Consider the following 24,680-nt stretch of genomic DNA (forward strand, 5'->3'; position numbering starts at 1 on the left):
GTGTATACACAGTAGTCAGAGCAAGAGTTACATTAGATTTCTTTTGCATGTGTGACAGTGTAACATTTAGCAGAAGTATTTCAAAAGAGTTAAACCTGTATCCCGTTTTCTGGGTAACATTGAGAATATCACTATATATTGTTGCAACACCTCAGCCACGACCAGTCTGACGGGGCTCATGCTTATAACAGTAGTTTGGTGGAGTAGACTCATTTAGACCAAAATAATCATTTGGTTTTAGCCAGGTTTCAGTCAAGCAGAGTACAGGAGGGGGAGAAGTCGTTGCCCGGGGCCCGGCTGGCGTCCTCCGCTATGGATGCACCCAGGGTCCGTGGTGTCCCGGCGTCGCAGTGAAGGACATCTGGGAAGATTGCGTCCTGGGTGCACCGGGCCTGTGCAGAGAAACACACGGAGTAGTGGTTGGACTGTTAACAGCACGCTGTATACTTACCCCGGACTTGTGAGTGTCAGCCCGGGATGATTCCAGCGCGGCTCTCCGCTCTCTCAGCTGGGCCTGCCTCACCTCCAGATTGTGAATCTGCTTCCCCACGGCCTCGAGCTCGAGCTGCACAGAGTGGAGACATTCATCCACCATTAAAGCAAGTAACAGTGAGTACAGCAGTGGTAATGTGTTTGAATAGAGTATTAGCAATATAAGCGCAGTTAGCAGCAACCACGCTTGCTGATGCTAACGGGAGATCAAAATAAAACTAGTTTTAGCAAGGCGCTCTGATTGTTTTTTGTTGTAGAATACAATAGAGGATATATTCTCACGTTATATAAACAGAAACTATGGTGTATAAAATTGATTTTTAAGTTAAAAATAGTCGATGAAAAGAATATAATGACGGAGCTCAAACGCAGTACAGACGCCGACAACAAACAGGAAGTGACGTATGATCGTATGACGTATGACATTTCTCCAAATGAATGTTCTCAAATAGAGTCATGATCCTGTAACCCTACCCCTGACCAGGTCATAAATCTTTAAGACCCAACTCACAGACAAGCAAAGCCAGCTCACTGGAATTCTTGTTAGGAAAGACAAGAGTATCTTTTTAAAACTTATTTTAAATATATTGACTATTGCCTTTGTGTGCGTAGATGTTTTCCATAATCAAAATTGGAGTATCTGCAATTTTAACGTGTGTTAATGAAACTTTAAATGTGTGTAATTCTGCATATAAATAAAACTTTGTTTCCTCTACCTTTACATGTAATTTTTTGGTATTTGTTTAACCGTCATGCTTTGATGGACTCACTTAGATAAAGGAAATTAATGTAAAATTTATTAATCTGGAATTATCAACTAGAATATAACTGCTGAATTCTGATAAGCTATAACTCACGCAAGTGGGTGTTTCCCCAGAGACAAAGGAACCTTTTTACCGCTTCAGATCGCGGACGTTCATTGGTTGTTTGCGCAAACAGAGAGGTGAACCAGTCAAGCCATCAGAACTGAAACCAGCTTGTTCCTGCCCCTTTGTCTACCCTTCTCTCCTCTTCTCTGCACTTCCGTCGGGTAGTTGATCTCAGCACTGCGGCTGAGAGAACAACCTGTTCTCATGGAGCGTTCATCTCAGTTTTTTTTTTATTTCCGATTTTATTTTATTTTCTTAATAAGTTTATTCTCATATTCGCCTCTCTACACGAAGAAGACGAACTCTGAATCATTATGTTCCTTGGACCTTTCAAACATCGTGTGAGTCCGCAGCAGCCCCGGAAGACACAAGGGAACACACCCAGCTACAAAGAACCACGCACACACGCTCGTCTTGCGAATCACAAAGAGACCACATGCAAATATTATTTAAATGCTGCTGAAAGTGTGTCTATTACCTTTTCAAGGTGATCTGATTACTTGTTGTCTTTCAAAAGGTTACTGTCTGTGATTTTGCAATACTGAGCGATTATTCTGTGATCGCGCCTATTCTCTCACCTTTCTCTCTCATTCTCTCTCACTCATTCTCTCTCTCCCTCTCTCTCACTTGGATTCCGTTATGTCTTGTATTGTCGTACGCATATTTACTCTGTGCGATTTGTAGTTTGAATTCTTATTAGTTCAATTATTAAAATCTAATATATATTCATGATTGCTTCTGTCTAAAATGCTCACATCACGAGTCAATGAAATGTTTGATCTTAAGCTACAAAGCTCGTTACTTTTCAGTAACTGAAACTTCATAAGGATAGGAGAATGGTTTCACGGCCAGAAACTTTTTTTTTCTTGAATTATAAGAAGTGATAACTTTATTGAAAGTTGATAAGTTAATCTTACGGCCATTTGCTGGACAAACCACTGTTTGATTTGCGGTAATTCACAGTAAGAGATATCACTATAATTGATATGAAGAATGGAATATTGACATATTAATGAGTAAATTACAGTGCCTTGTAATGAGTTATTAATATATATAATTTACCTATTTTTCATCTTCAGTAATTTTAATGTAACCATTTAATGTGTCATATGAGATGTATATATTAATCATATTCCTGATTAATTATTAAAATTCCATATATATAATTTGAGTTAATTTTAATGTACAACCCAGTGCGGCTACATTTTTATGGTGGAGATAACGCGGGCATTTCAAACTTCATTTTGTGAGCAATCCAGATTCAATCTGTTTATATGGTTATTAATAATTTCTGCACGCGTGCTATATGAAATTATGTAATTGTGAGATAAGTCGCAAGACGTGAACACTCCTAACTGACTGAGGCAAAAAGCTGAGAGCTTTTGCTGAAAGTAAACTGCAGTTTAATATTACAAATGTCCTGTTAAGAGAAGACAGAGATCTCTCTGCAGTGAGAACATTTTAATATTAATAACCCGCCTATTGAAAGACGAAGAAATCTCTTTATTAGTGCAATATGTAAATCTGAACATAAGCGATGTTCATCCAATTCATTTAAAAGGCCTTGTTATTACATATCGTTATTGAATCGTGGTGAACCACAGTTATATTCAAAAATGAACGATAAAGCTCCTGGTATAAAAAAAAAAATTTTTGGCTTAGCTACCCAATTTTAAACCTAAAACATTTTAAATCATAAGTGCTATTTTGATAAATGTGTATGGAGTACAACAGACGGAAAAAATCCTGTTGTTGTTCACATTTGTGTGTTTGGCACCAAAAGGAATCCTGCCTCCCGCTCTTGTGCAGTATAGAACCAGAATCAGTGCTGAAAAAACGCGGAGATTCTAAAACAGTCTTTAGAAGTCTCAAATTATGCCTCGCCTTCTAACTTTATCCTGCATGAGTGCAATTACGCGCCTAACCTGATTTTACCAAGTGAGACATGTTCCTGGGACAACATCGTTGTTGACCCTGGAACAACAGTGTGATTAACCAATCAGATTTGAAGAACCAGTTTATAGATTTTGTGAAGTTTATGCTTAAAATCAGTGTTTGGTGCTTGTACATCAGTGTCATTCATCTATCATTTCCACTGATTTTAGGGATTACTCATGGTTAAGGTTAGGTTTAGGTGTAGGGATATGGTTAAGAATATATTTTTGGAGTAAAATGTTGTTCCAGGGTCAACAAAATATGTTGACCTAGGAACACATCGGACTTGGCAAAATCAGGACGTGCGCAATTACGCCATCTTGTGGCCATTTCAGATAATGCTCGCTTACTGCTAATTTATATTCCCTTTTGATTTATTGAATTAGTTGTCTAAATTCTCAATAATTATTTGCATGTACAGCTTTGCTCGTGTGAATATTATTTTAGGTTAGACAATTTTCCCTGCCTTTGACTGTTCATATTTACTTTGAATTTGGTTCAAACATGATTTTGAATTAACATTTAACTGTTTAATAGTGTAAATCTAAATGTTTCAGGTCAATCATTGATTGACCCACTTAGAAGAAAGTAAGCCATCAAGTGGCAGTCTCCTGTTAAGTCGGTTCACAGCTCTCTTTTCTCTTTTCTGTTTTGAATTGCATATTTCCACTTTTACCCTTTTTGGATTAATTTCATAATTATTTATGATGCCTTACTGTTATCACTGGTTATCATAGGATATTGTTCTGATTTTCCTTTTAATTCTTCTTACATGCTTATTTTAAATTTCAATTTAAACCAGTTTTGAATTTTTAATTTGAATTAAGTTTTCTGCTCACCAGGTTAAGCACAGAGAGGGAGTACGCCCCCTTGTGGTAAAAACCAGCTACTTCTTCTCTTTTGGTTTTATCATTATTAGGCAAAGCTGTTACCTCTCATTTCTACATATATAATTACTCAGTTGATGTTAAACATAACAAACCTTAATTCATTTTAAGCTTATTTTGTTCATCCTTTGTGTATTTGATTGTACAACTCCCTTGGTGATTGGACAGTCATCTCAGGTTTCCACCTGTGCTAAATCAATAGCCACAGAATATTAGATATTCCCCCGGATATATTTTAAGTGTTTGACCCATTGCTTCTTCAAGCCACACCATCTTTTTAGGTTTCCAACCCCAATAGCCCACCTCACCTGTTGGCCCTATCTTAAAACCTAGTAGTAGGTTTAGGCCTCCTTATTCTCACTAACACATTGTGTTACTATTGTTTTTATCTCATTTCAAGTGTTGTGTTTCATTTTGATATTTTTCTATCCTCTGTTCTGTTGTGATTTTTTTCTTTCATTTCACATAGAGACAGTAACCTGTGAGAGCCACCAAAGAAGCTAAATAATAGAGCGAAAACCAGCAGCCGGTGTCATCACGTGACCCGCTAGGCTATTGCTTGTCAAATCTCCATTTCAGGTCCTTCGTTGACCCAAGTTAATTGGCTACTGAACTGTCTCACTGTTTGCATCAGTTAGCCCCAAAATTCTCATAAACGGCACATCCCGTATGAATATAGCCCATTAACCGTAGAATGAACTTGCATTGGTCTTTTTGTACCTGTGCTGTGTTTCTCTCACCTACAGTGAGCCAGGATGTTCCAGTCATCCAATCCAGCAGTCACGGGGGCCACCTCTCGACATGGTTGAAAGCAGTGATGACCCCCTTCCTGCCCAGTAACCTGCAGCACCCAGAGCAACTAGACACCGAGCTAGATGAACTGATGGCACACAATCCAACCCAAAGCGACCTCTACAAAGAACTCGCCAAGATCCTTGGAAGCATAGTTCACATTCTCGTCGCCCAGGCATGGCTCAGCGAATGGAGCAATATTGACCTTGAACAGCAAGCAGCAACGCTTAAGCTTCAAGTGGAGGAGGCCTGGAAGGACCAGGCCCGAACCCAGAGTCGTCTTGATCAGCTCCTCCTCGAGACCCAGAACCAGCATGAGAAATAGGAAGACACAGATCCAGAGCTACAGAAAGAAGTAGAAAGACTTCGCAATGCCCTGCAAGATCTTCGCCTCGACACAGACCAAAGAGAACAGCTCAGAGCAAAAAGAGCAGAGACTGAACTGAAAGAAAGAGACTCTAAAACCTGGGCCTGCGAAAAAACGCTTGCAAGCGGCCCGAGCTAAAATCAACGAGCTTACTCTGCAGAGAGACGAGCTCCAAGATACACTTGACACTCTTCATGCAGAACTGAAACATTCTTACAGATTACAGAGTGGCTGGAACGAAGAAACACACACCACAGAGTTTCTCCTGGCCCACCACTCCAACCCTTTCAGCCAAGAACCCAGAGCTGGAAAAGAGGGTGTAAGCCCACGGCTCAAGACATCACCAGCCAGCTTACAAGAACACCTGTCAACGACGGAGGGGGAAGAGCCCTTCCAGAGAACGCATGCCACTAAACCCTGCACGGCTCCTCGAGAACTTGACACGCTAGCCAGAAACATCCCTACGTTCAATTCAGATCCTGCAGGAGGACATGATGTTCACGCTTATTTACAAGACATTGACTTTCACTTGCAAACTGTCGCCAACGTGACACAGGACACATTGTACCTGTTAAAAATCACATCCAGCCTTGATGTGCAGTTTTCTGGATCGTCAACAAGAGACTGTCAAAGCGGACTACCAGCAACTGTGAGAAGCTTTGATTCTTGAATCCTCTGATACAGACTCAGACCACGGGCTCCTTATTGCTATGGACCTCAAACAGGGCCGACTGGAAAACCCACAGACTTTCCATAGTCAGCTACGAAAAGCCAGCTACTTCGGAGCATGCAACGAACCAGGTATGGAATAGGATGTCGACTTTAAATCTCTGTTCCCCCCGAAACCTACATGCCAGTTGTAGTTTTCATCTCCGAGTCCCAGCGTGTCTACACAAGAGTTACGGAACTTAGCCCACAAAGCTTACACCAAGCAAAAGACTATTTCTGAAAAGACTGAAAAACCCCACAGTCTCTGTCCCTGAGCACTGCTTGGAGTTGACCCTAGAGGGCACCCCACAACACCACAGTCACAAACCTTTTTACACAGAGTCAATACCGTTCCAAGCCAGCAGAGGGCAACACAATCGTGGTGATGCTCGTCCAAAGCACCAGAGCGAGCGCCCTAAAAGATTCTGGGACCGGCGACCCAAAAAGAGCTGATCCCCACCATCCAGGACACAAAGCCCCGCCAGCCGGCAGTGGAACCACTCTTGACATGACACTGGTAAGCTCAATCCTGATTCCACATCAGAAAAACACTGGGCAGCCCTGTCTGAGACAGCAGTGATCCTGAGGGTGCTAAAAGAGCTTCTTTACAGGAAAACTCACAAGGAAGACCAGAAAGACGAACCAGACATCTTATGTGTAAGCATAAGAACTGAAACTAACACCCTGTCTAACTGCCATCTGTATGAGCCAAGCACTCCGAACACTGCTCGTCATCCACAGACCACAGAGCTAACTGTCACATCACAAGGTGACAGCATCACCCAAGCTCCACAGCTGACAGCTGCACACCCTGAATGAGACAGCACAGTTCCTCACACCAGGTACCACAAACCCAAGGTACCACACAATGTTTTTTTGACTACCTGTCTCTGCAGCGAGCTACACGAGACTGGTCCTAACCACCCATCGATCGTCACACTTGCCCTGATGCCAACATTCCTGGGCAGACTTGTCGAAAAGGGGGTGGGCCGAAGAGGAGTGGGCATGGAGACGTGATCGACACAGGATCAGACCTTCAGTGATCTTATCTCACCTTTTCAAAAGACTCCAATTTGAATTTAAGAGACAAGATCAAATTCTTACACCTCAATTTGTGAACTGAATATACAGTCATACAGCCAGAATGACATCCGGTTTGACCAGGTTGCTTCCATTCACCTGACAATCGGCCTGATGAGTCTAGTGCATCCTATTTATGTCTCACCAATGAACACTCATACATTTCTCATCGGCAGAGACCTGCTAGATCACTTTGACCCTTTTCTGAACTTCAAACAGATAAAAGTCTGGACTCAAGTATGAGAACCTCTCCCCCTCCAGCCTCACAGGTTGCCAGAGCCAGACTGTCAGGTCACAGAGCTCACAGGAACCCCAGCAGCCAGCCATGGGTACACAGCCTCAACAGCAGACCAAGGCTCAAGTTCGCTCCTCTGCACCTTAGTCAACGAACAGGGAACGGTGGTACCAGATTACATGAAAGGGGACGCTGTTCGGCTCAACATGCGATGTGGTCAAACCTTAAACCACATGCTGGGTTTCTTCCAACCCTCACTTGAAGGTGTGGAACACGGACTAATACTTGAAGCCACACCCCTCACTGAAGTGTCATCTTCTATAGTCTACATCCTTTTCAACAACTGCATGGCAACTGACATCAATATTCCCAAGGCCTACCGGCTGGGATGGCTAGTGAGCCATGACTTTGATGACTTTGAACTTGTACTACTGTACTTGTCATTGGGCCCATTCCACCTGCACTGATACCCGAAGGGAGTACAAACAACACATTGTTCACTGCACCCTTCAAATCCATCGCCTTCACATCTGTCATGTCGGTGACCAAAGACTAGGTGTGCGGAATGGATCTGTGATAGGACCAACACCTCGCAGTATACACAGTCTCCAACCAGAACGTCGGTGAGACTGATGAAACTGCTACACCTCTCAATACCAAACTGACTGATGACAGACTGGGACGGCACTGTTTCGACAGCCCTTTCTGAACCCGTCATCTGCGGTCCAAGCCTGGACTGCTGCCGACACTGCACGGTACATCTCCACTGTCATCAGTCACACCCTGACCCTTGGCGTGACCTTCATCGTATACAGGAGACTCAACGAGATGCGAACCTCTACAGCCAAACTCACGACAACCGTGGCTGGATATAAACCAAACTGGATTTAAATTGTTTACGACACTCTGGAGTGATAAATTCCAATAACATGAGCAGCTTCAAAGGAGAAACGAAACACATTCCACAACACAAACACATACAGAAACACACACCCACACACAAACGTTCTTTACCTTCATCATTTTACTACTAAGATGTATTTTGATAGGTTTGTGTGTTGCATAAAATGGTTAATCCTGTTATGCGAGGATTATAATTTGCTGACTTGTAAATTGGAAATGTTTCTCCTGCCCCCTTGTCTACCCTTCTCTCCTCTTCTCTGCACTTCCGTCGGGTAGCTGATCTCAGCACTGTGGCTGAGAGAACAGCCTGTTCTCATGGCTCCTTAAGTTTTTTACCTGTTTTGCGGTAATTCACAGTGAGAGATATCACTATAATTGATATGAAGAATGGAATATTGACATATTAAATTACAGTGCACCCAACTTAGAGTAATTTTGCAAATTTGTAACTGATACGGACCTTAATACGTAGCCAGTGCAGTGACTGTAATACTGGGGTAATATGGTCATATTTTCTTGACCTGGTAAGAACTCTAGCCGCTGTATTTTGGACTACATGTAACTTGTTTATTGAAGATGCAGGACAACCACCTAGAAGTGCATTACAATAGTCCAGTGTAGAGGTCATGAATGCATGAACTAGCTTTTCTCCATCAGAAACAGGTAACATGTTTCGTAGCTTGGCAATGTATAAGATGGAAAAAGGCTGTTTTTTGTAATATGGGAAATATGGTTTTCAAAAGACAAGTTGTTGTCTAATATAACCCCAGGTTTTTGACTGTAGATGAAGTAACAGTACATCCGTGTAGTTGCAAACTGTAGTCTACTAGATTCTGTGTACTGTTTTTCGGTCCAATAAGAATCTCGGTCTTATCCGAATTTAATAGGAGAAAATTGTTGGTCATCCAATCTTTTACATTTTTAACATACTCTGTTAGCTTAGATACTTTTTAAGTTTTATCTGGTCTCGTTGAGATATATAGTTGAGTATCATCAGCATAATAGTGGAAACTAATCCAGTATTTTCTAATAATATTACCAAAGGGAAACAGGTTTACTGAAAATAGCAAATGACATAGGACAGATCATTGTGGCACTCCATATTTTACTTGTGATAAATTAGATGACTCCGCATTTATATATAGTTTTGTAATCGATCTATGAGTATGTCATAATCTATGGTGTCGAACGCAGCAATAAGATCAAGTAAAACTAGCAATGAGATGCAGCCTTGATCTGACTCAAGAAGCAAGTCATTTTTGTGATTTTAACAAGTGCAGTTTCTGTGCTATGGTGGGGGCTTGAAAAAACAGAAACTTGTCAACACTGCCCCACGACTTTTATTAAATAAAGTTTAAATACTGAATCACTACATTATATTTTCCAGCAACAAAAGGATAAAATTGCTGTTTTTAAGTAAACTCACTCTAAAAAGATAAACGCACGGATCTCTCTCTCTCTCTCTCTCTCTCTCTCTCTCTCTCTCTCTCTCGGTGCATGCTGGGGGTTTTGGGGGGAATGTGAGCGTCTCACGGGTGAGAGGAGCGTTCTGGGGGTAGTTTTCCTTTACTATTCCCGTTTCTTTTTTTTTGTTGTTTTTTTTTGTTTTCTTAGTTAAAGGTTTAATTTGAATAATTTAGATTTTGAGGAAAAATAGTCGCCAGGTAAAAGTCTTTCTCGTGTCAGGTGGAGGGCAGAGATGGAAGTTCCATCTGGGTCGCTCCACCATGGAGTCAGGTGTGTACCTGACGCTAGTGTGACAGTCGAGGACGTGCTAGTCGCTATCGGAGAACAAATTGGATTCGAAAATATTGTATCCGCTTCTAGGATGAACAAGGCCGTGGTAGTGTTCCTAAAGGATCAAAGTTTTGTGAGTAAAATCATCGTGAGCGGAGTCTGGGTAAGTGGATCGTTTGTTATTGTTTCACCTTTGGTGTCGCAGTCGTCAAGAGTGAACATTTCGAATTGTCCACCATATATACCCAATACGAGCATTGAAAATGAACTGCAGAGGTTCGGGAAAATAGTGAGTGGAATGACTTTAATTCCACTCGGGTGTAAAATGGAAACTTTAAAACATGTGCTGTCTTTTAGGCGGCAGTGTTTTATGGTTTTAGAATCGGCGACATTGGACATCTCGTTTCGGGTTAAACATGAAGACAAATCGTATATAATCTATGCGAATACCAATCATTTGAAATGTTTCAAGTGTGGTTTTGTCGGGCCTAAAAAAATGGATTGCCCGCAAAAAACACAAGCCGTGGACAATACTAATAAAACAAATGAAAGTGAACAGGCGGTAGAGGGTGAAGCGGATAAAAGTAAAGAAACTGAGACAAATGAAACCGATAAAGAACAAAGTGAATTGAAAACTCATGAACAAAATGAACATAGCGTTACTGAAAACAGAGGCCAAAAGGAATCGGCTGAAAAGGAATCAGGGAAGAAAAAAGAGAAAAAATAATAATTGTGGGGGAGAAAATAAGAAGAGGAGTTGTGAAGAGGCAGGGACTAGTGACGCGAAAAAATCTCTTCTTGAAAGTTTGATTGAATTCGACACTGTTGAGAATCAACTTGATATACCCTTGTCTCAGCTCTCTGAAAGCACTGATGTGAATGAAGAGATGGCTGAAGATGATCGTATTTCTGAAATGTCAAATATTCCCTCCAATTATGACGAGAATGAGTTGTATACTGTAAAAGAGATAAATGATTTCCTTGATGAAACATTTGGAAGAAAAGTAGAAGTAAAAGATTTTTTCCCTGATGTGAAAAAGTTTTTGGCTTCAGTGATTAAAATACAAAAGGCTGTCGATTATGAAGAGCTAAGCAGAAGAAAGAGATTCAGATTGAAAAAAATGGTAACAAACTTGAAAAAATAAATTTTATTTTAATTTCTTTAGAGTTGAGATATGAAGGAAGCACAAATGGTGAACTATCTATCCCTTTTTGTCTTGTTTTCGCTTTCTTCCCTTTTTCTTACCTCTTTTTTCATGGAGAGCCTTAGAATAGGAACTATTAATATCAATGGGGGAAGAGATTGTAAGAAAAGAGCAAGTTTAAATGAATATATACAAAACAAAAATATTGATGTAACATTTGTACAAGAGATGCATAGTGATGTGAAAATTGAAGTGGATTGGAAAATGGGGTAGAGAAGCGGTTTATATACAGTATTGTTCAAAATAATAGCAGTACAATGTGACTAACCAGAATAATCAAGGTTTTTAGTATATTTTTTATTGCTACGTGGCAAACAAGTTACCAGTAGGTTCAGTAGATTGTCAGAAAACAAACAAGACCCAGCATTCATGATATGCACGCTCTTAAGGCTGTGCAGTTGGGCAATTAGTTGAAAGGGGTGTGTTCAAAAAAATAGCAGTGTCTACCTTTGACTGTACAAACTCAAAACTATTTTGTACAAACATTTTTTTTTTTCTGGGATTTAGCAATCCTGTGAATCACTAAACTAATATTTAGTTGTATGACCAAAGTTTTTTAAAACTGCTTGACATCTGTGTGGCATGGAGTCAACCAACTTGTGGCACCTCTCAGCTGTTATTCCACTCCATGATTCTTTAACAACATTCCACAATTTATTCACATTTCTTGGTTTTGCTTCAGAAACAGCATTTTTGATATCACCCCACAAGTTCTCAATTGGATTAAGGTCTGGAGATTGGGCTGGCCACTCCATAACATTAATTTTGTTGGTTTGGAACCAAGACTTTACCCGTTTACTAGTGTGTTTTGGGTCATTGTCTTGTTGAAACAACCATTTCAAGGGCATGTCCTCTTCAGCATAGGGCAACATGACCTCTTCAAGTATTTTAACATATGCAAACTGATCCATGATCCCTGGTATGCGATAAATAGGCCCAACACCATAGTAGGAGAAACATGCCCATATCATGATGCTTGCACCTCCATGCTTCACTGTCTTCACTGTGTACTGTGGCTTGAATTCAGAGTTTGGGGGTCGTCTCACAAACTGCCTGTGGCCCTTGGACCCAAAAAGAACAATTTTACTCTCATCAGTCCACAAAATGTTCCTCCATTTCTCTTTAGGCCAGTTGATGTGTTCTTTGGCAAATTGTAACCTTTCTGCACATGCCTTTTTTTTAACAGAGGGACTTTGCGGGGGATTCTTGAAAATAGATTAGCTTCACACAAACGTCTTCTAACTGTCACAGTACTTACAGGTAACTCCAGACTGTCTTTGATCATCCTGGAGGTGATCATTGGCTGAGCCTTTGCCATTCTGGTTATTCTTCTATCCATTTTGATGGTTGTCTTCCGTTTTCTTCCACGTCTCTCTGGTTTTGCTCTCCATTTTAAGGCATTGGAGATCATTTTAGCTGAACAGCCTATCATTTTTTGCACCTCTTTATAGGTTTTCCCCTCTCTAATCAACTTTTTAATCAAAGTACGCTGTTCTTCTGAACAATGTCTTGAACGACCCATTTTCCTCAGCTTTCAAATGCATGTTCAACAAGTGTTGGCTTCATCCTTAAATAGGGGCTACTTGATTCACACCTGTTTCTTCACAAAATTGATGACCTCAGTGATTGAATGCTACACTGCTATTTTTTTGAACACACCCCTTTCAACTAATTCAACTAATTGCCCAATTGCACAGCCTTAAGAGCGTGCATATCATGAATGCTGGGTCTCATTTGTTTTCTGAGAATCTACTGAACCTACTGGTAACTTGTTTGCCACGTAGCAATAAAAAAATATACGAAAAACCTTGATTATTCTGGTTAGTCACATTGTACTGCTATTATTTTGAACAATACTGTATGAGTCATGGTACAAATGTTAGTGGAGGAGTTGCTATTTTATTTTCAAAGACGATTGATATAACTAATGTGTCTGTTAATGAAATAGAAAGAGGAAGAATTTTGGCTGTTCAAGCAAGTATAAATGAGTTGGTTTTTGTTTTTATTAATATTTACGCATCAAATAATGGAGCAGAGAGGATACTCGGTTTTAATTTTTTTTTAAATTTTTTAAAACAAAGTTGTGATGAAAATGCATGGGTGATCTTAGGGGGTGATTGGAACTGTACAGAAAACTTTACTTTGGAAAGAAATGGGGAAGAACCTCACCCATCTTCTGCCAAATGTTTACATGATGTTATTAAAAATTCTAATTTAGTTGATGTATGGAGACAGCAACACCCTACAGTTAAACAGTATACGTGGGTAAAGGCTTCTCATGACCATATTAGGACTGCCAGATTAGACAGATTCTATGTTAATACAAGTAAAAGTAATAGAATTTTAAAATCTACAATTTGTCCAAATGGGTTTTATGATCACCATTTATGTATAATTGATATAAATGTAAAAAAGTCACAAAGCAATAGCTATTACTGGCATTTTAATGTGAAATTGCTACAAGATGTGCTTTTTTGCGAGAAGTTTAATGTGTTTTGGATGGAGTGGAAAAAACATTTTTTTTATTTATGAGGATATTGTTCAGTGGTGGGATATCGGAAAAGCACAAATTAGAATATTTTGTCAAAATTATATTTATAGCACAAAAGGTAGGATAGAAAAAAACTGTTTCTGAATTAGAAAAAGAGATAAAACAGATTGAAAGTGAATTAATTGTTGGTGATGTTGAGACAGTTGGAAAGCTGGAAGAAAATAAAAGAGTTTTAGCTTCTTTATTTCATGAGAAAGCAAAGGGGGCTTTAATTAGAGCTTGCTTTGCATTTGTGAGATAAATGGATGCACCTAGTTCCTTCTTTTTTAATCTTTAGAAGAAAGAAAGAGAAAAAAAATGATGTTGCATTTGAAAGATTTAAATGGGAATGTGATTTCAGATCCAAATGAAATTAGAAAAATTGCTTTGGATTTTTACAAAGACTTATTTGCAGAAGGACAATGTGATAAGGGATGCATTGAGGAACTACATAAAGACTTATTGACTCTTTCCGATGAACAGAGTAAACAGCTTGACTCTGGCCTTCAGGTAAAAGAACTGTCTGAAGCTGTTCAGAAACTCTCAACTGGAAAAACACCTGGTATCGATGGACTGCCGTCTGAGTTCTATAAACATTTCTGGAACCACACTGTAAGAAAAAATACACCATATCTACTCAATAAAAATGAGGCAACAGATTACAAGCAATATTATTAATTAAATTTCACAAGGTTTGGTATTGAGTAAATTTTAATTAAATGAGACCCTTGATAGTTATACATTTAATATGAGTAGATTTGAATAGAAAACGGTACAGAATTAATTATAATCTAAACAAAAATATTAAGTTGATTTGAAAAAGATAAACTCCCTAATGTGTAAATAGTACTAATAAGAATTAATTAGATTCTACATATCATAATTGAGTAATCATCATCTACATTAATCTGCACACTGATTTGAATTTAATCAATGCAATTAATTAAATCTAAATATTCCTTTCTTATAAATATGGCCAAGAAAGTACAGATTTTAAATACTCAAGAATTTATTAATAATTCACTTCTGTGCTTTAAACACATTGCAGTACACCATTGAACACTGCAACCACAGTTACATTTCAAACCAGACATTTGAAAAAGGAGAGAATGCTGACTTTAAACTATTTTGTAAAAACAAAAATAAATGACACAGAATGGTGATGTGTCCATAAACCAGTTTGCATGCTTTATGACCTCACTTAGCCACTAAATTGAATCAATATTGATCTTAAAGAAAAATCCTCCAGACGTGTATGTACCAAAACAAAAGCAGAAAATTGAAATTTGTACGAAGTAAAAAAAAACATTTTGTACCTTGAAATAGAAATCTCGCTGACATTCATGGGATAAGAGTCCAAATCAGTGCTAACTTTCAAACATAGGACTTTCAAATTTTTGCTAAATTGTGTAGCAAAACATGTACTCTCCAACTACGGTCTCATTTTCAAGCCAGAAGTTTGCTCATGCATTAGAAACCAGAAATTTGAAAAAGGCCAAAATGCTGACTTCAAACTATAAAAAAAGAAAAGAAAAAGAAGAGCAATGAAGATCTTAAAAGGAGAATACTCCATAATGGCATGTGCCAAAACATAAATAATAAAAGTGCAAATTGAACAGAATAAAATACATTTGTACTTTGAACTTACATCAATTGAAATGTCACGACATTCGTGGGACAAATCAGTGCAAACTTACAAACATAGCACTTTTAAACATTGTGTAGCACAAAAGTCTGCACAGCAATACAGTCTCATTTCAAGCCTGAAGTTTGCTCTTGAGAGACTGGACTTTGCTTGAAAGCTTTGAATCATCCAGTTCCAAGAAAAGTTTTTGGAAGACCTCAAAGGTGTACTTTAGCTGTGTGGGATAATCAAGATTCAGCGCGTAGGTCAAGCCAAGGAGGAGAGAGCAAGCCCTTGCAATATCTCCAAGTCCTGTGATGACTTCCACGCCCTCTATGACGATCCCAATGTTTTTTGGGCTGTTGCTTGTAGAAGCTCCAGGCTTTGGTGTCACAGTAATGGCCATTATGAGCTGTTCAAGTTCCTCCAAGTTCTCCTTGTCCTGCAACATGAAATTGTCATTGTCTTTAAAAATAAAAACCTCTCAGAAATATATTGCAAGCATATCACATTACTAGAAAATACATTCATTATTGTTTTCATAGCTTATAAATATATTTTATTAGATTTTATTTTCTCGCAGGCCTTGGTGTCAAATTGGTCTGTTGTTTTGTTTTCTTCTCCATTTTGATGTTTTTGTAAAGGGTCCATGCAGGTTACAATAAGTCAAATTTAATACCTTTAAGACATTTTAAGACCATAAAGATGTAAATTTAAGACCTACACGATGCATTACCAAAAAATATTCGGATAAAAAGAAATTCTGAAGAAAATCATCATTAATTTAATTTACAGATAAAGGTCACATATCTAGATCAAGCACCTCCTTGAGAAATTAAGCAAATATGGTCCTTGAATTAAGTTAATGTAAATTAAGTTCACCTACGTTGAATTCTTTGATGAGATGTCCCCCTTGTTCTCCAAGGTATTCTATAAGACACCGGAGAACAACCTCTCTGGTCCTCTCAATCGAAGAGTGCACTGAGTCCTGGGGAGGAATGCAACAACTGATAAGTCAATCACTAAAAAAAAAAAAAAAAAAACTGGATGTTTCTGTAATTTAGAAATGTAAACACATGATGCCTATCAATTCTGATCATACTTTACATGCCTGTTTTACTTAATGTATAAAGCTTCGTCAGACCACAAGGCAGAGCTTCATAATGGCTTTAAAATAGAAAATGTACTGTTTATGATTTTGTGATAATCCATTAGCCCTTCCACACATGCACTGCAAGCCTGAAATTATAAACACATCACCTGAAGGAGATGAATGTGTGAACACAAATGTTTGAATCTGACATTAAATGGATTTAACCTGGACAGCTCTATAGTACAAAGTCTGTGTCATTTCTGAATTACCCCATGTGTGAATACAACAGTGAATCATCCGGAGGATTCACAGTGAGCGATTGGAGGTATTAAAAGGTTTAACCATGTCAAAAAGTTTTTTTGGGGGAGTTTTTCCTCTAAGGGCAGAGGCTGTTGTCATGGTGCTATGTACATTGACATTTAAAGCCCTTTGAAACTAAATGTTTGCAAAATGTGCTATACAAATAAAATTGCCTTGCCTCGGATCAATTTGTAAAACAAAAAGCAGCATCTTAAAGGCATGAGCTGTTATTTTTTCCTCTTCTAAAATAGGACAGCAGCTCTGGAGGACAATTGTCTATCCTTATTCATATAATTAGGAAATCTTATGGAACAAAGCTACTTCTAATTTTGAAAATTGCTGTACCTGCAGCAGTTCCATTATGATCTCCAGTCTTCTTCCAAGTGCTCCACCTTTGGCACGAAATAGCATCAGTAGCTTGGGAGTGTGACGGTCTAACGCAGACATAAATTTCGGTTCCAGAAGTACAGTAGTTGTTCTTTGAAATTCTGCATTGATCTGTAACAAAAAGGCAACAATAGAGACAAAGGTATCACATCCATTCTTAGCCTCTTAAACCCCTTTCATATAAATTGTCTAACATTCAATACTTTTTGCCACTGTCAGAGTACTAAAGTCCCCCTCCACAATATTTGCATATTTGAACATTCTGGAATTGTAAATGAAGGAGAGTTAGATGTAATTTAAAGGATTTAATGACATTACTGAAACTTTGTAGAAAAAAAAACGTTAGACAAATTATTAATCAAAGTAATAGTATTTTTTTACATCTTGAAGTCAATTTGACAAAATTATTTCGAAGCAATCCCTTACAGGGTTGTCAGTTTCACATTTTCATCATTTCTTAACAGGAATTACACATTCCAACTTACTTGAGAAGGGTCAAACAGGGCAGGCCAGCGGTCCTTCATGGCTCGAACAGTTGGACACAGATTGATGATTTCATGTCGTCTGAGGGCAAATGTTTTGCTCATTTGGTCTTTGACTACATTTTCGTTGTTCTTCTTTTTTGACTCTGTGACCAGCTCTTCCCTTACTTTCTCCAAGCTCTGCTCATTTTCACCAGCTGGGTAGGGTGGCAGATAATTGACCTCTGCCCTTTTTGCCTTTTTTACATTTTTTGCAGACTTCCTGTCAGCAGGGCATTTATGTTTTAGAGCATTGCATGTAACATATGGAATACCAAAGCCTCTTAACTTGGTTCTGTAGTTAGCCATCTTGTATTTAATACTATTCTGCCAACCAATGACGCCTGAAGAGCTGCCTGGATCCTTGAGACATGGGTGTGCCTTGATAAGTGCTTCAGCGACAGAAAGACGATTCTGGAGTGATGGATAGGGAGTGTATGTATAAATGGACTGAGCTAACTTTTCAAGTATATCGGACTTGATGTTTGGCATAGTCAGCAGTGTGCCCTCTTTTCTATAAACTTCATTTGCTCTTTCAAGAATCATTTCGGTTTCAACAGAGAATCGTGGAATAATGAAATCAGTTGGCCATGGTTTCTTTTGTAGGCTGCTGCTTGCTGAAATGATGGCTGAGCTTTCAGATGATGACTCACACGAGCCACAAGAGTCTTGTACAGTGGAACTTGTGGAGGCAGGATCATGGGATTGCTCTGAGGTGAAACTTTCATCGTAGCTGTCATTGAGTGGTAATGGGTACAAACTGAGAACAACTGGATTGATTGTCACAACCTTAATTGTGGCCTTGTGGGTAATTTCAGCAGTGGAGTTGAGAGTAAAAAAGTCACCAAAATCTGGATCTAAATACTGCAGGCTGAAGTTGTCGGTTATACTTAATGTCTGTTTGATGGCCAAGTTCAGCTCCTCCATTGTCTCTGGTATTCCGGATGGAAGAGTCAGTTTCTCTATTCTGTGCCCAAAAAGGACCCGGAGCATTGCTGAATCCATGTCAGGTGGCCTAGTGAGAAGAAAATAGTCTTTAAAAAAAAATGAAGTTTATACCTCCATTAAGCAACAAAATTACTCAAACCCTCAAAAACAAGTGATGTGTGGGCATCCGTTATTTGTAAATAAGCCAATTCACAAAATCACCAACACCCTACAGTTTATGATAGAGGGAAAAGATAGAATCTACAATGTACAACAAATGTAACGTTTCAGTGTAACCACACGCATTCCTGCAATTCTGTAAGCTGCAAGTGGATAGACATCTTGAAGGCTGAGGTGATGAACAAGATTCACTTCATTACAGGTCTCCAACAGAAAAGATCTGAGGTGCTCCAAGTACCAAGCATTGAGTTTCTTGACAATGAAGTAAAGGCTGCTTTCCAAGATCAACATCTGTATGATCTCTACAAAGTCTGGAAGCCCTCCTGTAGAACCATACGTCAAGATCATCCCAGCTGAATACCTTGTTCCATGGTATGTCAAAGTGTTTGACAACTGTACACTTGTTAGAAGAGGGAACAGTTTCTTGACAGACTCCTGGATGTCAACATGTAGTACTTCCAAAGGCAAAGATGACACTTTGCTGGTTACCAGGGCAGGCTTAGCCATATTTCTTTGCCAGTTGTAAGCCATCATCAACTGATGTTTTGTTGAAAGTGATGCCAAGACATTCCTGAAATTGCTTGAGAACCTCACAACACGCTTGAAAAACTTATGCTTGGCCTCAAAGCGCATAGTCCACAGTCCAACTAGAGGACCAAATGCTTCTATGAGCGCAGGATAGTGCTCCAAAAAATGGTGTTTGGGTGTCAATCTTAAATCAGGGAAAACTTCTTGCAGTCTATGACGATGCTCAGATATTTTTTGGTCAAGATAAGCAACACTTTCAACGGAGTGGAGAGGGGCCACAGAGAGCTCTACAATGTCCTTAAGGGTCATGAGAATTTGCCACGCTGGATCATCAGAGGGTATCCTTGGGCCAATGAGTAGTGGCAGTGACCTTATGAGTGCCCAGTTCTCATGACCATTTCCTCCTATGGTACCACGACTACCAAAATTTACTGGGATGGGTTGAGGGCGGTCAAGATTGTCTGAAAACTCAAATGGAAATTGCTTTATTAAGTCATTAACTTCTGATAATGTGAAGTATTTGTTCTTAATGAAAGCATTCAGACAGTGTGCTAATTCTTTAGGGACAATGCCTTCAAATAGGTCATGGAGTATATCAGGAGGGTAACCTCTAACAAAACTGAAGTGACTCAGCTTCTTAGTCAGTGGGCAAGTTTTCTTGACTCCATAGCAATGAGGCAAGGTGGGGTCATCTTCTAGAGTTTTGAGATGCAAGTTATGAGTTTCCTCAGTCCGGGGTGGAAATTCCCCACAGCGTACCTCCTTTTGAGAGTATTCAGATTGAGATCCTAAACAGAACCTGCAAATGTATGGACCAGTGAAGTTTTCAACAAGTCCACCAAGAGAGTGTGCACCAAGATTGTCTGCTGCCACACAATATACTGTGCCTTTTATGTTCTTTCCAGCACAGGCAACAAAAACTCCTTCTTGTTCCAAAACAGACAGATCTTTCAAGAGAGGCTCTAAAACAATATCATAGCCGAATCGTTTAATATCAATGGCTTTGCAGAGAATGGCCAAGTTTATTGCAGAAAGACTAGAGCGCAGTCCAGGTGGTACATTTGCCAGGATCCAATAAACTGCAGTGATCTTGTGTTTCTTACGTGACGTCCCTAAAGGGTTGCAAACCTCAAAATCATCAGCATAGAGAATTAATGCTATTCTTGGTTCATCCACAGCAAAAAATGGATTTTGTTTGAAATTTTTCCCATCTTGAAATGATTCATACTGAGTGGATGAGATTTTTTTTTTCAAAACCTCATGTGCAATATCCTTATTGGTCAATATATGCTCCAAGGTCTGAAGAAGGGGCACATATTGAAAGCTGAGATTCTCCTGTGAATCAAGGATGTACTCTACAGGCTGGACAAATTCAAACTGTTTCTTGAAATACTGCCTTCTCTTATACACAGAACCAAAGGGCCCATCTTCTCCCAGTGCCTTGCTTGTAGGGTGTGACTTGCATATTTCCAACACCAATTCGTTAACAAGGTCCTCCTCCACAGCACAATTGTACTTTTTCAAACTGGTATTGACAAGCTGACGGATTACTGGAGCAGAAGCGGTATATATAAAATAAAGCTCCTCAACCAAATCATCAATACATTTTCCAGAAACGTTGTGTACACTTTCCAGCTTCAAGAGAAGTGAGCCAATTCTTTGGTGAATTTCTTTTGATATATCCACTGGAGGATTTATACTGGTATCACTATCATCACAATCACTATCACCTGGGGGTAAAGGATCAGTTTCATTTGGTAAAGTTTGGTGTTCACCAATGACATTTGGCTTTAAGTCTTCAAGTGAATGAGGGTTGTGCTTTCTGCTTTTGTGCACAAAAAATGTTCCATATATATTGGTCTTAAATGTACATCCAACAAAAACACACTCTACGGTTTCATGACTCCTTAGGTGATTCCCAAGGTGTTGGAAATATTCTTTTTCAGTGGGATATTTAGCGGAGCAAATAACACATGTGAAAGAGAGGACTACACCTGTCTGCTTAGCTTCATCCTCTGTATGATACCTTGACAAATGTGTGCGGAGGGCACTTAATGTTTTAAAGGAGCATGGACAATAATAATCAAGACAAGGTACCGAATTTCCAATCTCAAACGTCCTGTGCAGTAGTCTGTAATGCTGCAGAAGATCACCCCTTGTTGTCGCTCTGAATCCACAGACTTTACACTGCCATCTCATTTGGCGGCACCTAAGGAAAACAAGTTTTAGATATTAAAAGTGTCTGTCAGTTTCACATTTCTACAGATAAAAATCATCCCTGTGTGAAAGATTAAATGAATTTAATGCAAAATATTTACATATTTAGATAAATCCTGGATTTTTTAATTGGGGAAAAGGAGTTGATGTCATTTGAAAGGATTAGTTCACCTCAAAATTAAAACTTCCTAATTATTTACTCACCCCAATGCCATCTAAGATATCCATGTCTTTATTTCCTCAGTGGAAGAGAAATTAAGTTTTTTGAGGAAAACATTTCTGGATGTTTCTTCAAATAATGGACTTCAATGGGCTCCAATGTTTTGAAGTCCAAATCAATGCGGTTTCAAAGGTGTTTTAAGTGCTTCAACGAGTTGTGGACGATCACAGCTGAGGATTAGGGGTTTATCTAGCGATACGAAAAAATTATATATATTTATTTACTTCAGCACAATTATTCGTCTTGAGCCGGTTACTTAAGGGAAGCACTGGGAACTATATCTTCACTGAAAGGTCATGTTCGATGGGGCCTGCGGAAGTGCCAATAGATAGAAGTACCGTTGCTAAACAGTGGGGTGGTACTTCCGCCAGCGCCTGCACTGTTAAGCGTGACCTTTCAAAGATGACGTAGTTCCCGGTGCTACCTATTAATATATTATAATTATGCTTAAGTATATAAATATTTTTTTTTCTTTAGAAAATAACCGATTGTTTTGCTAGATGAACCACTAATCCTAAACTGTGATTGTCCACAGCCCGTTGAAGCACTTAAAACACCTTTGAAACCGCATTGATTTGGACTTGTTTTACTCAAAAAACTTAATTTCTCTTCCACTGAGGAAATAAAGACATGATTATATTGGATGGCATTGGGGTGAGTAAATTATAAGGACATTTTCATTTTGAGGTGAACTAATCCTTTAAGGATTTCAATGATATAAATTAACTTATTTTGTGGAAAACCATATCAGAGAAATTATTATTTCAAGTAACGTTACTCAAAAAAAAAAAAAAAAAACGATGGCAGAGTGCTCCGAGACCTAGATTGCACTGAAGTCCTAGATTGAACTACCTGCCCCACTGAGTAAGCTAAAGGCGCCGAAAGCACAGAAGTTCAGGCTCTAAATCTAAAGTCATGCAGAACTCCCCAATAAAAATACACAAATTGAAATAAGCTTTCGGGACAAGTAAAATTATGATATTTTAAAGAAAAAAAGTGACGGTAGGGGCCACTGTTTGATTCAACAACTATTTTGTGTTTAAATTTGGACTTATTTAGGCAAAAATGTAACTTAAATGACTAGCTAAGTTAGCTAATGTTAGTTAAAAAGACATTCATCACCAGTCATCTTTATGTTAAATGGCCATTTCTTCCAATGGAGTTCAGCTCACGAAACTCCAAATATCCAAATACAGTATTCTGTTACTAAAATGTTTTTAGAAACTTTTAGTGTAACGTTGAGAGAGTTTTTGCCATCTGAATTTGAATTCCTTCCCTCCTGCTAGTTACGTTCGCTGCTAGCCGCTAAGGACGGACATTACCACAATAAAATTAACAGATGCATGGAAAGAAATAAAATTGCGGCTCTAAAACGTAACACTGTTAATAGACTGACTTCACGTGGATTTAGCTAAGTTAACTTCACATTTGCAAGTTGCAACAAAACGGTGAAAAAACAGAGAAGTTACGTTACCTGCCCTGGGAAGACGAGCTCCACACACGAGGAGTAAAGCCAGCGGAACTGCGTCGAGTGCCGTCTGAAATATACGATGCTCTTCCAGCGATAACCACAAATATTTCGCTTTATGGAACCTTAAAATTAAACCCAATGTAATTATTTACGCAATTTCATAAAAACATACTGAGGATATTATATTTACACGCAAAAGATCTAGGAACCAAGACAGTGAAAATGCTAACACACATCCTTCAAAATAAAAGTTTGATTCGATACATAAGAATTCTTCCAAAATGCTGTTAATATTATAGCGCCTTCCGACAGAAGTCAACTTTGTGTTGCTGCTGAGTCTCTTTTTCTGTGGTAACTCGTTTTATATTGTAATATACCACTAAGTACATGCGTTCTTATTACTAGCCCAGTGATAACAAAATAAGTTTTCTTACCTGACTCAACCAGTTAAATTTTGCAAAATGAGCAATGTAAAAGAAAACGAACATTCACTGTCTGTAGCCTAACGTTACTCTCTTCAAATGTCTTGGGTCAGCTGACTTAAAAAAAAAAAAGGCGCACTTTGACAGGAAGTGCTTTTCAATTAAAATTTGCCTGATTACATTAATTTGAATTCACTCAATATTCTCTCCATTTGGGATTAGGTAAATATAATGCTTAAGTTTTATTTAACTACAATGGGTAGATTTTATTCCAACCATTTTTATTTGAAATTTAATTAAATATTTGCCTCAAAATCATAAACACAATTATATTGAACACAATTTAACCAAAAACATTAATTCAAATCTACATGACCACAGAATCATTTCTTACAGTGCAACTGAAAGACGATTTGTATGAAGTTTTTAATTATTGTTATGAAAAACATGAATTGCCTACTAGTTGTAAACGAGCAGTTTTATCTCTTTTACCCAAAAAAGGTGATCTAGGTATGTAAAAAAATTGGAGACCTGTGGCTGTGTTATGTACAGATTACAAAATTTTGGCAAAGTGTCTTGCTAATAGATTGAACCTTTTTTTAGAATATATGGTCAATGAATATCAAACATATTGTATTCCTAATCGAACAATAATGGACAATCTTTTTCTTGTAAGAGACATAATAGACATTACAAATTTGAACAGTGAAAATGTTGGCATTCTCTCAATTGACCAGGAGAAAGCGTTTGACAGAGTTAGCCATTTTTACTTGTTTAAAACGCTTGAAGCTTTTGGTGTGGGTCAGAGTTTTATTTCATGGATTCAAATGCTGTATAAGGATGCTTCTGTCATGTTGAAAGTGGGTGGTGGGCTCAGTTGCAGTGCTGAGAGGAATCAGACAAGAATGCCCGCTTTCAGGGATGTTGTATTCATTGGCCATTGAACCCCTTTTTTGCAAGTTAAGGAAGACACTCCAAGGGATTACAGTTGAGATGCCTATTAAGCTTGTTGCATACGCTGACGATGTTACAATTTTTATTAAGAATGAA

The 24,680-nt window shown here is 38.7% G+C and overlaps 2 protein-coding genes and 1 long non-coding RNA gene across 4 annotated transcripts in view; 1 reads left to right on the forward strand and 2 right to left on the reverse strand.

Moving 5' to 3' along the window:
* The window catches only part of limch1b (LIM and calponin homology domains 1b), a 241,614-nt gene that overhangs the window by 92,233 nt on the left and 124,701 nt on the right, over positions 1-24,680 (forward strand). The gene's annotated exons all lie outside the window — the stretch shown is intronic.
* On the reverse strand, positions 14,563-17,923 carry LOC113113451 (uncharacterized). Its single transcript, XM_026279635.1, has 4 exons — positions 17,630-17,923; positions 17,103-17,255; positions 16,251-16,352; positions 14,563-15,806 (listed from the first exon to the last, which is right to left on the reverse strand). The coding sequence occupies exons 1-4, from the start codon at positions 17,729-17,731 to the stop codon at positions 15,498-15,500; spliced, it is 666 nt and encodes a 221-aa protein (XP_026135420.1). The 5' UTR covers positions 17,732-17,923; the 3' UTR covers positions 14,563-15,497.
* On the reverse strand, positions 17,940-23,726 carry LOC113113453 (uncharacterized). Of its 2 annotated transcripts, XR_003293588.1 has the most exons (4): positions 23,643-23,726; positions 23,212-23,330; positions 21,398-21,509; positions 17,940-18,680 (listed from the first exon to the last, which is right to left on the reverse strand). It is a non-coding gene; the product is annotated as an uncharacterized LOC113113453 (long non-coding RNA). The 2 variants fall into 2 exon arrangements; XR_003293587.1 differs by lacking the exon at positions 23,643-23,726 and having other exon boundaries at positions 23,212-23,457.

The sequence above is a fragment of the Carassius auratus genome, chromosome 14 (genome assembly GCF_003368295.1).
Source record: "Carassius auratus strain Wakin chromosome 14, ASM336829v1, whole genome shotgun sequence".
Taxonomy (NCBI): Eukaryota; Metazoa; Chordata; class Actinopteri; order Cypriniformes; family Cyprinidae; genus Carassius; species Carassius auratus.